At 36.7% G+C, this 15,256-nt stretch overlaps 1 protein-coding gene across 1 annotated transcript; it reads right to left on the reverse strand.

The window, feature by feature from the left end:
* Positions 1-1,557: 1,557 nt before the first annotated feature.
* On the reverse strand, positions 1,558-14,982 carry LOC123660141 (juvenile hormone esterase-like). Its single transcript, XM_045595247.1, has 3 exons — positions 14,750-14,982; positions 4,368-5,647; positions 1,558-1,945 (listed from the first exon to the last, which is right to left on the reverse strand). Exons 1-3 carry the CDS (start codon positions 14,942-14,944, stop codon positions 1,747-1,749), a joined length of 1,674 nt encoding a protein of 557 aa, XP_045451203.1. The 5' UTR covers positions 14,945-14,982; the 3' UTR covers positions 1,558-1,746.
* Between the last annotated feature and the right edge of the window lie 274 nt (positions 14,983-15,256).

Below are 15,256 nucleotides of genomic sequence, written 5' to 3' on the forward strand. Positions count from 1 at the left end.
TAACATTTAACCACCATTTATAATACAAAATTAGCCATGTTTTGGCTAATTGTAGACCACGCTTCCCCTTACAGCGGAATTTATCCTATCACTTTAAATTATTCATACAATTGAAACCCAGCGTACGTTAATAGATGCCCGAAAAGTATATTTACACAGTCAACACATACAGATTTTTGTAATAATAAACTGAAAGATTCGTAAGTAAAAAACAATACTTTTTATACATTTTGGCACTGATGTTCAATATAATCTGCCCGTAACAAAATAGTTCACACATGAGTTCACACATTTTTGGCGCGAACTTGTGGAGGCCTATGTCCAGCAGTGGACTGTATAGGCTGTAATGTAACAAAATAGTTAAGTGTGAAAACTCGCCACGAAGTAGGGAGTGGAGAGAGTAACTGTTCATCAAAAGTTCTCGTATGCACAGGGCGACATAAAAATAATATATATGTGTACGGGTGGCTTACTATCGGACTACCTGCCCTACACACAATATAGACCCAATGATTTAAAGTAAAATAAAAATACCGTTTTAATCACATATTATAATATACTAGCTGACCTGGCGAACTTCGTATCACCTTATTTTTTTCTGAAATATAATAATAACATAATATATCAAAATAAAATATAGCCTATCTTTTAAGTTGGATCAAACTGCACACGGTGTGCAAATTTGACTAAAATCGGTTAAGTAATTTAGGAGTCCATTGAGGACAAACATTGTGACACGAGATTTATATATATTAAGATTTGTAAGTATCACGAAGTACACTAACATATTCTTTTAATTAGCTTCTTTTAAAAGCTTGTACATTAAATATAAACCTAGGTATGAACTTCTAAGTATTTAGGTTTACCAACATTAATTTACAAATGCAAGTAATGTAAAGTATTTTTTCAAACTTTATCCATTTATTAAAGGTATTTGGTAAATTTAAATATAAATATATATATATAAATTTTTAATTTTTTGTCTTTAATTTTGATTTTAATTTGTATTTTTTTGATTTTTAATGTTTAATTTTTACTTTGACTTAATTTTCTAATTTAAATTTTTGGTTTTGATTTTTGAATTTTGAATTTAATTTTGAATTTTTTTCCAAATAAATGAAATTTAATTTTAATTTGTATATTTTAATTGTTAATTTTTTTTAATTTTTATCTTTTAATTTTGATTTTGATTCTAATTTATTAAACTTTACAAATTATATTAGTCGAATGAAGTTTGATTTTAAATTGTACTTTTGAATGTTAATGTTTAATTTTTATTTTTTTATTTTTGCTTGTTAAGTTTTTAATATTAATTATGATTTTCGATTTTTTTTAAATTTTGTTTTATAATTTTAACTTCTAATTTTATTTTACTTAATTTTACGCAACTATAATTAATTAACATTACTATTATAAGAAAAAATCAAAATGGTCATGTCTAACTATTGTATAAAATAATCGATTCTATATTTTTTTCATGACTGTAATAAAGATTGTAAATAACGAATGTTCAAAAAAAATGCATGAAATAAAAGGCTTTTTTATTTTTATTTTTATTATATATATATATAGGAAAATCTCGATGATAAATTTGAGTAACTAAAGTAAGTAGGTAATTTATGTTCTACAACTCATAGTACCGATAACTTATAAGTCCGACTTTGTCAATAATATGTAGTATAAAACTTGCACAATAAATTTGTTTAAAAGTTAAAGTACCAGTCTTATTTATTATTTACTTTCTATTTAATCGTTATCTTTTGGTGCAGGGGCTGGCGGTGGGGTTGGAAAACGATAGTATTTGTTGTAGATGTTTTCCCAAAACAGTGCTCTTTTCTTTAACAACGATTTCTTCAGCTTAAACGTTCTACCAATGTGCATATAAGGTGACCAATTAGCGCCTACTGGTTGCCATCTTATCTTGGAGCCAGGAATAACAGGTTCCCTGCCAAACAAAAAGTTTCAAAATTACTTTATGTAAATTATTGTTAAACAGTTTTGAATATCATATCAAAAATTGACCGCTCCAGCGGGATTCGAACCCGCGTCTCCGACTGACCGTGTCGGCGCTCTAGCCAATTAAGCTATGGAACGATGTACCCGCTCGAGCGAAATTTTTGATATGATGATTTTTATTTTCGGTTTAAGCGAACCGTGGCGCCGTCTATAGTGAGTTCTTTACAGAGACCCGTAACTATTCAAAGTTTCATATTACAATGAAAATCTTTGACAAGAGACGACACCATGCTATTTTTAAATATGTACGATTTTATTTTTGTGTTACCCACACATTAGGAATTCTAAACAGTTTTGAATATCATATCAAAAATTGACCGCTCCAGCGGGATTCGAACCCGCGTCTCCGACTGACCGTGTCGGCGCTCTAGCCAATTAAGCTATGGAACGATGTACCCGCTCGAGCGAAATTTTTGATATGATGATTTTTATTTTCGGTTTAAGCGAACCGTGGCGCCGTCTATAGTGAGTTCTTTACAGAGACCCGTAACTATTCAAAGTTTCATATTACAATGAAAATCTTTGACAACGGTTCGCTTAAACCGAAAATAAAAATCATCATATCAAAAATTTCGCTCGAGCGGGTACATCGTTCCATAGCTTAATTGGCTAGAGCGCCGACACGGTCAGTCGGAGACGCGGGTTCGAATCCCGCTGGAGCGGTCAATTTTTGATATGATATTCAAAACTGTTTAGAATTCCTAATGTGTGGGTAACACAAAAATAAAATCGTACATATTAAAAATAGCATGGTGTCGTCTCTCGTCAAAGATTTTCATTGTAATATGAAACTTTGAATAGTTACGGGTCTCTGTAAAGAACTCACTATAGACGGCGCCACGGTTCGCTTAAACCGAAAATAAAAATCATCATATCAAAAATTTCGCTCGAGCGGGTACATCGTTCCATAGCTTAATTGGCTAGAGCGCCGACACGGTCAGTCGGAGACGCGGGTTCGAATCCCGCTGGAGCGGTCAATTTTTGATATGATATTCAAAACTGTTTAGAATTCCTAATGTGTGGGTAACACAAAAATAAAATCGTACATATTAAATTATTGTTATTGAATTACCGAAATAAATGAGAAATAGTAGATATCTTTCTGTTACCATTCTAACACAATAAAAAAACATATTTTCCTCAAAACACTTTATATCAAAAGTGAAATAAAATAGGTACGTTTATTTATATATTGCAATATCTAACATTATATAAAACGCTTCAAAAGCCTTACTCACGACCCCAGTAAGGAATCACACACAAGGCAAAATCACAAACGCCCAGACCCATGATAAACATCTGTATGGCCTTTACAAATGATTGACATGAGCGCGTGAGCCTGTGACCACAAGAGTATCAGGCAGTGTCACCGCCAACGCGTCGTGAACCGCCAATGAAAAAAAATTGATTATCAAACAAACTTTTAATTCCTATTTTAATCCGTTCAAATATTGTTTAAGATAAAGAAAGGAACGGTTGGAAAGTTTGTGGGCGAGTTTACCGTGTTACTTTTTCAAAGTTCTTCTTTTTGTTAAATAAAAGTATTCAACTTGCAATTTATGTATTAGTGTTTGTTAGGGTGGAATCTTGCAACTCAATTTTGAAGCATATATCTTCAACCCATTGAACCGTTTTGTTCGGACGTTTAGTTTGGATATCAATGCATGGTTACTGTGACCTCCTTCTAAATCCAAGATGTTAGAACCCCCGAGATGGCGATGTAGTTATTTTTACAGCACAATATGGGTTGTCAAATGCTGGAAATATCTCAAAATATAAAGCAAAGTCACTCTAAATCCAATATGGCGGACTTCTAAGATAGTAAAAATTTTTTTTATAAAAACCCAGCTTTTATTTTCAATGGGCTGAAAAGAAAATAAAGGCTTTTTTATATGTCGGCAAACAAGCATCCGGCTTTCCTGCTGTGCTTCTACCTCAGTTAAGCTTGTCGCGAGATTAACTTATGTAAGTAAACAAGGAAATCAAATAAGTTGACCTGATTCATTTTAAATATTAAATTTTTTCACACTAAGTATAGTATTATATTGACATTAAATGTTGATAGTAAAACTTTATTGACATTAAATGTTGATAGTAAAACTTTTAAAGGAAAAGTTTTATTTTTTTATTTTAGCGCATTTAACATAAAGCTTGATTTTAAAAGTTTTTTTATTTTTAATCTATTTTGTTACTATGAGTGCTTTATATTGTGTCGTAAATATTGTTTTACCTTCTGTTTTTTATCTTAATCGTATCTATACTTATAAAAAAAAACATTTGAATAATCATGCTTCATCATCATCACCAATGAAAGATATATAGTAAGAAACTTTAAATAGTAAATAACTCACCCAGAAATTATAAAATTTAACACAACTTGTGGAAGTATTTCTTCTACTGGTTTAAGATCCACCGCACCGTATCCATCTTCTTTTATTTCTTCCCAATAATCATTTAGGACCCCAATCGCTTTAGGACATTGATCTACTAAAGTGGTGTTTTTAAATATCATCGCTGGACTTTCAAAATTTTTTTTCGAAAACATACATAAAAATACTTGATTATTTCCGGCTTCAACCTGAAATTTTACCGATCTTAATACTGGATACGCATACATAACATCTGTGAAATATTTTACAAACTCTGCAACTGTCTCTTTTCCTATCGTTTTATCACCGAAATAAAATTGTTTAATTTGTTCCGCAACTTTACGTTTTTCTTTTATATCTTCAAATTGTAAATCAGCTGGCAGAAATTCTAAGAAGCGTATATTCATCCAAAACTCCCAGAACTCCAAATATAGAAGTCGTAACTGTCCATCTATTTCACTAAAACCATACAACATTGGGCGTTTTTCAAAATTTCCAGATTTTAATATGTTAACTGGATTATCATCTAGTAATATTTCTTGACCCACATCACGTTCCACACACGGGGACATCAAAAAAGTGGAATCTGGTCTGGCTAGTGTATTTTTTGAATTTAATTCTGTACTAGACAGGTTTTTGTAAAACAATTCTAAGTCATTAAGGTCATCTAAATTTTCCCTTTGAAATAATTCTGAATATCGTTTAGCATTTTTAATAGGATCAGTCTGAACACTAAATGCCGCTGTATTTGCTCCACTCTCTGCGATGACTCTTTTAAATAAACCTTGAGCCGTTTTGGATATCATTAAAATATCTACCGATGAGGAACCTGTATCATGACCTGATATTGTGACTTCGTTAGGGTTACCACCAAATTTTTCTATATTATTCTTGACCCAGCGGAGTAATGCCACTTGATCCTTCATACCAGCATTTCCCGGCACGTCTTTTGTACCTAGACAAAGAAAACCATGTGCACCTAGCCTGTGGTTAAACGTTACAGCTACAATTTTTTTACTTTTTACCAAATGTTCACTTTGTGATATATCTCCATGGCCAAAAGCGTAGGCTCCAGAATGAAAACGCACCAAAACTGGAAGTAGTTCTTCGTTTTTTTCAGGCATGTATACATTAGCAATAAGACAATCTTCCTTAATATTTTTACTGCCTCGTATCATTTGTGTTACATCATTTTGTGGACATATTATATTGTTATCGACTGCTTCAAACAGCTCTGACCAAACTGGTGGTGGAAGAGGTGCCTAGAACCAAAATAAATTGGACATTAACGCATTAATGCTATGAAAACATAAACTGTGACCGAAATTTTTATACGTCACATTTATATAAGCTAAAAATACTATAAAAACTACTTAAAACCTGTAAAAGTTGAAGTTTGTTAGTCCAATATTAATTGCATCTACATTCGTCTAAAAATTAGATATATTTGTGTTTATAACAAAACGCGAATTATTGGCCTTTATACTATTACTAGCTGTGAATACCCGCTTCGCTAGGTCATTTTTAATATAGGTCAAGACTCCGGCAGTGCCAGATATTCGTCATTTCATCAAAGCTGAAAATTTCTCAGCGCATGCTCCCTACACGGATTGAAGCAATGGCCAACGATAAAGTTTTACTCATAGTGGCTTCGGCAGAAAGCAGGCATCAAGGGCGTACAAAATTGCTTTACGCTCACACCCACGGCCAACCTAAGCGTTTGTCTAGCCCAGCGTTGGAACTGTCGACATTGTTGTTGTAATTCACTTTTATACTACGAGGTAAGTTAAGTTACAAAAGGTTGTGGCAATGGTTGACAGGATTTCCGGGGTGCGAACTGTCGGTGACCTCCTCGTGGTGCACCCAGGGCAACGGAATAGGCAGCAATAGCAACTATCACATTCACGGTACTGCTGCTCGTCGCGGTTAACGACCGACTCACCACGGGGGATGAATGGATCCGGCGAGGAAGATCCGGAGAGACAGATGCCTCTGCTGATACGCTCAAGTGCAGACGTACGAGGGCAAGGAGGAGATGGTTTGCCAACCTCCTCCTCCTCCTGTATTAGTGGGGTCGCTGGCCAACAGTCAAGGGACTTCGGCCAGCCGGACGACATGACTAAGAGATGACCTTGTTGTGAGCGAGGCCAACTCACCTTCGTGCCGGGGCCCAGATATCTGGGCCTACCACCGGGGTGAGGTGGTGAATGCTAGCGCGACCCCGTTTCGTCCTATTTAGTTCGAAGTCTGCTCGTGAAGACTCTGGCTGAGGCCGGCAGACTTCTTGTCGGCTGGAGTTCCACCAAAGTTACGTTATTGGAGGAACGCCCACTGCGATGCAACAAATACATGGACATCGGGCACTCTCGCCTGACCTGTCCCTTCGCTGTGGACAGGAGCGGATTTTACTACCGGTTCAGTAAGGAGGGGCACATTGCCCGTAACTGTTCCGTGCTGCGCTGTCTGCATGTCATGTCACTAACTTCACATATTACGACAAAAATATTTTTATAGCTTATTTGTAGCAGATCACTAAGGTGCTAATATCTCAAAGTAAAATTTTGAATTCATTGCTACGCTGCGCCACGAGATACAGCCAGTGTTCCCGATCATCATCATAGGCCTTTACGTCTATTCCAGACGATTTAAACGGTGTCTGAAGAGCATTTCTTCTGATGGCTGTACAAGCCGATACGGGAGCGGCAGATTCTACCACACACCGAACAAGGAAAAGATGTGCTAGTGTCACCGATGTCGCTGTTCTGGTGTTTTTTGTTTCTCCTGTCCGATAAGAGTCCAAACCAGGCTTCATCGTGATGTTGTTGACCATCCTTCACGCTCTTACGCCATTGGACTCTGTTCTCGGCTAACTTTTCCCAGCTGTTGTGATTTATGTTAAAAGCGACCATATCGCGCTTGGCGCAGTCTTTAAAACGGAGCAAAGGCCTCCCAACATCCCTCCTTGCGTTCGCAACTGCGCCAAGCATGATCTGCCGCGGAAGTCGAGAGGGGTCCATCCGGTGTACATGCCCCAACCAACGCAGCCGACGCTGTTTTAGCATGGCAGTTAGACTGGGCATCCGCGCTATTTGTAGAACCCTCTCGTTGGTCGCTCTGTCTTTCCAACTTATACCCAGGATGTTCCGTAGGCAGCGCATATAAAAAGTGTTAATCTGACGTTCTTGCTTCGCATAGGACGTCCACGCCTCCGCTCCGTACAAGAGCGTGCTCAAAACACAGGCCTGAAATACTATCATCTTGGTCCTGTTGGTAAGATGTTTGTTGTTCCACACTCTTGTACTGAGCCGCCCGAACGTAGTCGCCGCTTTTCCGATGCGAGTATTGATCTCTGCTTCTAGAGAGAGATTGCACGAGACAGTCGATCCCAGGTAGCAGAACCTATCAACCACTTGTAAAGCAGTGCTATCCAGCATTAATGCAGGTATTTCTGCACTGCCTTGCGCTAGAACCACAGTTTTTTTGGGGTTTATGGACATGGAAAACAAAGTGCATGCTTTGGAAAATTTGTCCATGATTGTTTGAAGCTCGAGAACTGAGTTTGCCACAAAAGCTGCATCATCGGCAAATAACAAAGAGTCAACGAAAAGATCATGACGCTTTCGTTTAGCTTGAAGCAGTGAGATGTTGAATAGCTTTCCGTCTACTCTTGTATGAAGGTGGATACCCTGTTGGCTATCGCCGAAAGCAGTTCTTAGGATAATCGAAAAGAATATACCAAACAGGGTAGGAGCCAACACGCAGCCCTGACGGACACCCCTACGCATTTCGAACTGATCAGACGTTTGGCCATCAAAAACTACAGCGCCCTTCATATCCTCGTGAAAGGATTGAACAAGGCTCAAGAGTTTTTGTGGACACCCAATGCATTTCAGTGCAGTATAAAGACCTTCCCTGCTGACGGTATCGAAGGCCTTATTTAAGTCAACAAACGCCACGTACAATGGCGTTTTCTGCTCTCTGCACTTCTCCTGTAATTGGCGAAGGGAGAAAATCATATCGACTGTGGAACGCCGGGGGCGAAAACCACACTGTGCCTCAGGATATACGCGATTTGCAAGTTTTTGGAGCTTTCCTAATATTACACGTCCAAATAGCTTGCCAACTGTACTCAAAAGGGAAATGCCACGGTAGGAGTTGCAATCGCCGCGATCCCCTTTCCCTTTGTATAGTGTGATGACGTTGGCATCACGCATATCCCGAGGCACGCACCCCGCCTCCCAGCACTTACACAGCAGACTGTGCAGAATAGGTGACACGCACTTAAGTTTAAGTATTTCTGCTTGGGTTCCATCACTACCAGGACTCTTACCGCACTTAAGCTGCTTTACAGCAATGTGGTATTCCCTTATAGTAGGTAGGTCGTCTAATTGACTCCAAGTATCCAGTTTAGGCATGCTCTGAACAGCCTCCGGTTCGATGCTGACTGGAGTTGCATAGAGAGTGGTGAAGTGTTCTACCCAACGTTCCATTTGACGATGACGATCTGTTATAACAGAGCCATCAGCTTCTTTAAGGGGAGCTGTCTTTTTGGAAACTGGGCCGATGGCCTGTTTTATACCAGAGTACACACCGCTGAAGTTTCCTGAGTCTGCACACGCTTGGATGTTGTGGCAAATATTGGTCCAATAGACATTCGCAAAGTGGCGTGTGCTGCGCTGAAGAGCTGCTTTAGAAATTGTAAGCTCTTCGCGCGTCTTTGGATTAGGATTCAGACGGTGAGCAAGAGCAGCGTCGCGTTTAGAGTCAAGCAAGGGTGAAAGTTGCTCTATATTTTCAGTGAACCAGTCTTGAGATTTAGCTCTCTGATAGCCGAAAGCTTTGGCAGCTGTTTCCGTGAGAAGAGTTCTGACATTACTCCATTCGTCTTCGACGGTCGCATTTACATCCCAAGTTTCAGTCTCCTTACGTACCAAATCCTCAAAATCACGAATCAAATCGTCATGCCTAGTTTTAGGAAGGTCTAATTTCTTCTTACCAGGTGGTTTGGACGAATGAATCTTTTTATGGATCAGGGCTACACGTGTTACTACTAGGGAATGATCAGTGTCACATTCAGCGCTGTGGAATGTACGCGTGTGAATGGTTTCACGGAGGTCTTTTCTTCTGGTGAGGACTAAGTCTAGCTGGTGCCAGTGACCAGAGCGAGGGTGCTTCCAGGACACCCTACGCATAGGCTTACCCTTGAAGAAAGTATTGGTCACACACAGCAATTGGCTCGAGCAGAACTCAAATAAACGTTGTCCGTTCTCGTTGAGTTTTCCAATGCCGTGGGGACCCACACAATCGGGCCAAGCAGAGCTGTCCTGGCCGACCCGGGCGTTAAAGTCACCCAAGATGTAAAGCCTGTCACTAGAACTTACGCCACGTACCGTCTCAGTGAGTTGGTCGTAAAATTGGTCTTTGGCTTCGTCAGGTGAAACTAGTGTTGGGGCATATGCGGAAATAAAAGTAACAAAGCCGCAGTTGCTTCGCATCCTCAACACCATAATGCGCTCCGAAATTCCTCGAGGAGTTTCGATTGCGGAAAGGAGATCATTGCGGATTGCGAAACCAACGCCATGCTCACGTGCGGCAGCAGAGTCCTTTCCCTTCCAGAAAAATGTATATGAGGCCTCGCGTATTGAGCCTTCGTCCGGTAATCTGGTCTCTTGCAGTGCGGAAACCGCTATGTTGAGTCTTTTGAGCTCGACATCGATTAAGGCAGTTTTGCGCAGGTCGTCAGCGCCATTTGAGCTTCCATTGGTGTCCGGGAAGCCTGTCCTCATCGTACGGACATTCCATGTCGATAAACGCATGAAAAGTGGGTTTTTGGTGTGTATTTTTAATTGCTGCTTAGATCCAGGTGTGGTTGGTAACGACGTGAACTTTCTAGATTTACTAGTGCTTCCTACACCCTAAAGAAGCAAATCCACGACGAGGCGGATCGGTACCTAATTGGCCGGGGGCTGCCCGGTTTAAGCGGGCGGTAACCGATCAATGGGTCTTCGATGAACCCTCCCACTGACGAGAGTGACCCCTGGCGCCCGCACTTGACGCCTATTATATGCGGACTTATAACCGGTCACTGCCACTCCCCGTGTTGTTTTCCACGCAGCAGCGCTGTCGTGGGCAGAGTGACCTCTCCACAGACACTGCGTCGCCTGGGACACAGATTAAGGAAAACGCAGGGTTGCCCAAGACCCACGCCCACCCTCTCGACCTAGCTGACTTAATCCGCAGGAACGGCAAGCCGATACGTGCGGAGCCAGTTCGGTTGCAGGAATCAGCTGCGAGAACGCCTAACGGAGACTCCTTCCGGGTTTAATAACGGAATTTTCCATTTTCTGGATGGTGAATAACTACGCAAACTAGAAGGTCTAGTTTGAGTTCCCTTAGTCGCCTTTTACGACTCCCTGGGAAGAAATGGGTAGGTACTATTCTTTTGAACCGGAAACCACACGGCCCGATCATACGTCACTAACATTCATCATTATATAAATTCTCAGATACAACGTGCGTTGACTGACCCATACATACAACCAACGCCCTGATACACAGTGACGTTCAACTAATGTACACCACTCAGTATCTAATTATAAAACGAAAAAATAAGGTAAGGGTTAATTTTAATAAAGTATTCCCGATGTACGGCTTTAAAATGTGCATATACAATTTTAATCGATAATAATCGATAGAATAAAATAAATATGTGGAATCGCCACCCGTTTCAGAGTTAAGTTATATCAGAGTAAATAACTTAAGGCGTAGGCTTGAGAATAAATATAACAGTACAAAATTGTGTTTGCTGGCAAACGAAAAAAAAACCGACTTCAATTACATCGACAAGTAATACAATGTAGGCAGACGAAAAAATAGTCAAGTAAATAGGCATTATGAAAAATTACTCCAAAGGGAGGGAGGGATTGAGGGATTCCCTCGATTTTTCTGGGATCCCACCATCAGATCTTGGTTTCCTTATCATGGTACCACATTTAGGATATCTCCTTTCCAACAATACACGGGCATAAGCCCGTGTATATTACATATACGGTCGAAGTGAGTAACCTTCTCCTTTTTTGAAGTCCGTTAAAAAAACTACTGAACGGATTTTAATGATTGATGACTGAATTTTATATATATATATATATATATATATATATATTGTATATATATATATATATATATATTATTTATATATATATATATATATATATATATATATATGTATATATATGTATAAAACATAGGACTTTCATACAAACTTGCAACCCCCGCTTTACCCCCTTAGGGGTCGAGTTTCGTAAAATCCGTTCTTAGCGGATGTCTACGTCCTATAAAGAGTCTACCTGCCAAATTTCAAGTTTGTAGGTGTTATAGTTTCGAAGTTTTGAGTGACCTTTCGCTTTTATATATATTATTATATTATTATAGATTATTATAGATTATAGATAGATTTATTTAAAATGATCTAAGAACTATTGCAAATTTAAAAACTATAACGCATGAAAATTTATCCACATCCTTGGTATTATATGTTATCGCGGTGATTAATCAAAATAAAATAAAACCTGTATTTAAAGTAGGACAAAGTTACATATCCACGCAAAATTTCATTACAATTGGTCCAGTAGTTTCGGAGGTTAGCCCAGGCAAACATCATGACACAAGACTTCTATAAATATACCTAGATATTGAATTGAAATCGAATCTGAGTAATTCTTTCTAATGTGTTTAATTTTATATATATAATGAAAAAATACATGCTACAAAGCAATATTGACTTTTTAAATACAAAATTTACGAGTAGATGCTAGTATAATGAATAATAAATAAAAATTTGTTATCATGCGTTTTTTCCAGCAGAAAATATTAGCAATAATATTTAAGTTTAAAAATTTTTTATGTCACTTAAATTTATGAAGTGAAAATTAATGATTTCTTTAATGGTAAAAGTGTAAAAATGTGTCTGTTTGAAAACGTCTTACAGTTTACTAAATCAAGTCTGACAAACTATGAAACTATGTCAGTCCCATTTACATTATAATTTTAATGAACATGGTTCCAGTACCAAACTCCTCCACCTGTATATGACATCCTTCCCTGACGATGGCTTCCAAGAGTATTATAAGTGTTACAACTGATTTTGCCAATAACATGCAGAATGGAAAAGACACAAGGAGATTGAATGATTAAGCACATAGTTGAACACGAGATTTTCATTCTATTCATTCACTCAGTCACCATTCAATCGGATCTTTTACACATCACACTTTTGCACAATTATACATTCAGTTCGGCAACTTTTAAATGTATATGAAAAATTTTAGTATAAATTTTTAGGTTTTTATAAGTCTTAAGTACTGAATTGTAAATATAAAAAGTATTTTTGTATATTGTAATTATTGTAAATTTTTGAATTCTTTTTTAATATTTTAAAACAATATTAAGATAACCTAAAACAAATAAATAAACAAAAATTTTATGAAACAACTTTTCATGTCTACTTGACAACTTGACATAAAAGCAACAATTCCATTTCACATAGCGCTAGTGATGTCAACTGATGACACTCATTAGATTAATTTTTAGTTATTTATTTCACATTTGATCATTATCTGAAATAAATACTACAACAATACGATAATATGATACTACCGAGCTAAATAAACGATACTTTGATTGATAAGGCTTTATTGTAATAGATAGTAAACTATAGTCGTCACAAAATAAGAGGCCCGTTTTGACATTTAACAAATACCCTAGAACTAACTTGGTATTATACCAATCAATCAATCAACTAACTTGGTACGGAACTGTAAGAAGTAATAAGAAAATTAATACTTAATAACATAGTGTTTTAAAAAAATACGTACATTTTTTGTCGCGTTAAATAATATGATAGAATATTGGGAGTGTTCTTTTCGCGCTTACTTTATAGTAGCATGCAATTTCTAATTATTACGAAACGTCTCAAAAACAGTTACGTTCTTAGTCTTTTTTTTACTACACTAGTGTAGTGCTGTAAATAATTAATTACTGAATTTCACCAGCTTCATTTGATTTTAATCGTAATTAAATATTGTGTAGTGATATTTACTGAAAAAAAGAGCTTGGCGCTCAAAGCCGTAAATAAATTTTTTATTTGGCTAATAAGCCGCGATAAAATCCGAAAAAATTGTTTTATTAAAATGATTAAAATTCCTGTAAAAATTAGAAAACACTATAAAATATAAAATAAAGACAAATTGACCTGTTTTACCATTGTATTATTTCAAATTACCTATAATATTAAAGTTTAAGTTAAATTTCTGATAATTTTTTTAATCAAATGCACTTTACGTTATATAATCAAATCGATCAAATACTCATACAAACTTGAATCGATTTATTGTGAATACCGAGTCGTAAGGTTACTTCACTATTAAGTCCCGCTGACAAATGTCAAAACGGACCTATTATTTTTTTATAACGACTATAATTTTTGTTGACAATGATGATAATATTTTATTCTTGTTATTGATTAAAATTAACTTTAGACATTTTCACCTACTTAATTCATAAGAAATAATTTTAAGCAAAAAATAAATAGCACCTCGATATAAAGTTAATAAACCGAATTTCAGTTTTTAGGGTTGCGTACCTCAAAAGAAAAAAACGGGACCCTTATAGGATCACTTTGTTGTCCGTATGTCTGTTAAGACCCTTATTCTTGGGAACTCATAAAGGCATCAAGCTGAAATTCGTATCAAATACTTAGTCTACTGTCCCTTGGAGCTGCAAAAAAATTAAACTTCTAAGCCAAAGCAACCAAAAGATACAACCGTTTATGCTGCAAATTTTGACATACAAGGGAATCAAAACTTACAGGGTAACTCCCTGTGAACTTAGAATCTTAAAATTTGGTACGAAGCAACGTCTTATAGCACAGATAGAGGAAAAATTGCGAAAAGAATTAATTTTCAGTTACGTTATTTAATACAAATATTTTAAATAATTTTTGTACGGGACCCTCGGTGCACGAATCCAACTCGCACTTAGCCGGTTTTTTTTGAAATAATAACTTTAATAGTTACATTCACGTTATGAATATTTAAAAACAATACATTTAATTTATATCAAAGTAGTTTTGATTAATTTGTTATTTATCATTTACGAAAATGTAAGTGAAAGATATTATCTGCATTCAAATTGTCAAAACACAAATCCACCAATGCTTATGTCACCGGTATATGTTGATGACATTTTACAAGGCCGATCTTTTTCTTAAAACATATTTAGTTATTTTAGTTATTTATTACGTAGGCATTCAAATAATTGTTACCGAATACTTTCATTTTTTTTTATATATAATTTTTATAGTTTACCTTGAACTTGTCCTGGCCGGTTGGCGCTGTTGCATAAGGAATACCGTAAAAAATAAATACGTCTAAATTTTTATCTTTATACCCACGCACGGGACCTTGAGTCAAATTCACTATTCGTGATGGAGTAACGTTACAAAGAACTAAGGAAAATAGTCCTAATATTTTAACAAACCAATACATTATCACACGACACATTTGACGCTTGTAACAGACAGTTGGTGAATGAATGAAATAGAACTAAGTTTAGGTGCTAAACCAGTTACCCACTTAATTATAGACATTGTATTTTCCTGTTCATTCTCTCTAACTTTTCAAGCATTGAATAAATCATTTTGTCTTATTTGTGAAGAATGTCTTTTCGAATCGTGAAAAAACGGTTAAAATAATAAATTCTTGAATATACACATCTACGGACTTACACATATATATCCCCCGACGATCACTCGCCTTCACCTATGGATCACTCACGGTCCTCGTAATATAATATCAAATTACGCATTTAAAAAA

The sequence above is a fragment of the Melitaea cinxia genome, chromosome 2 (genome assembly GCF_905220565.1).
Source record: "Melitaea cinxia chromosome 2, ilMelCinx1.1, whole genome shotgun sequence".
NCBI lineage: Eukaryota > Metazoa > Arthropoda > Insecta > Lepidoptera > Nymphalidae > Melitaea > Melitaea cinxia.

Coding starts and splice junctions, on each gene's coding strand:
- LOC123660141 (XM_045595247.1), bottom strand. CDS start 14,944: ATGTGTCGTGTGATAATGTATTGGTTTGTTAAAATATTAGGACTATTT. Junction 5,648..14,749: donor CCGGCCAGGACAAGTTCAAG/GTAAACTATAAA, acceptor TTTTGGTTCTAG/GCACCTCTTCCACCACCAGT. Junction 1,946..4,367: donor TTAAATTTTATAATTTCTGG/GTGAGTTATTTA, acceptor TTTGTTTGGCAG/GGAACCTGTTATTCCTGGCT.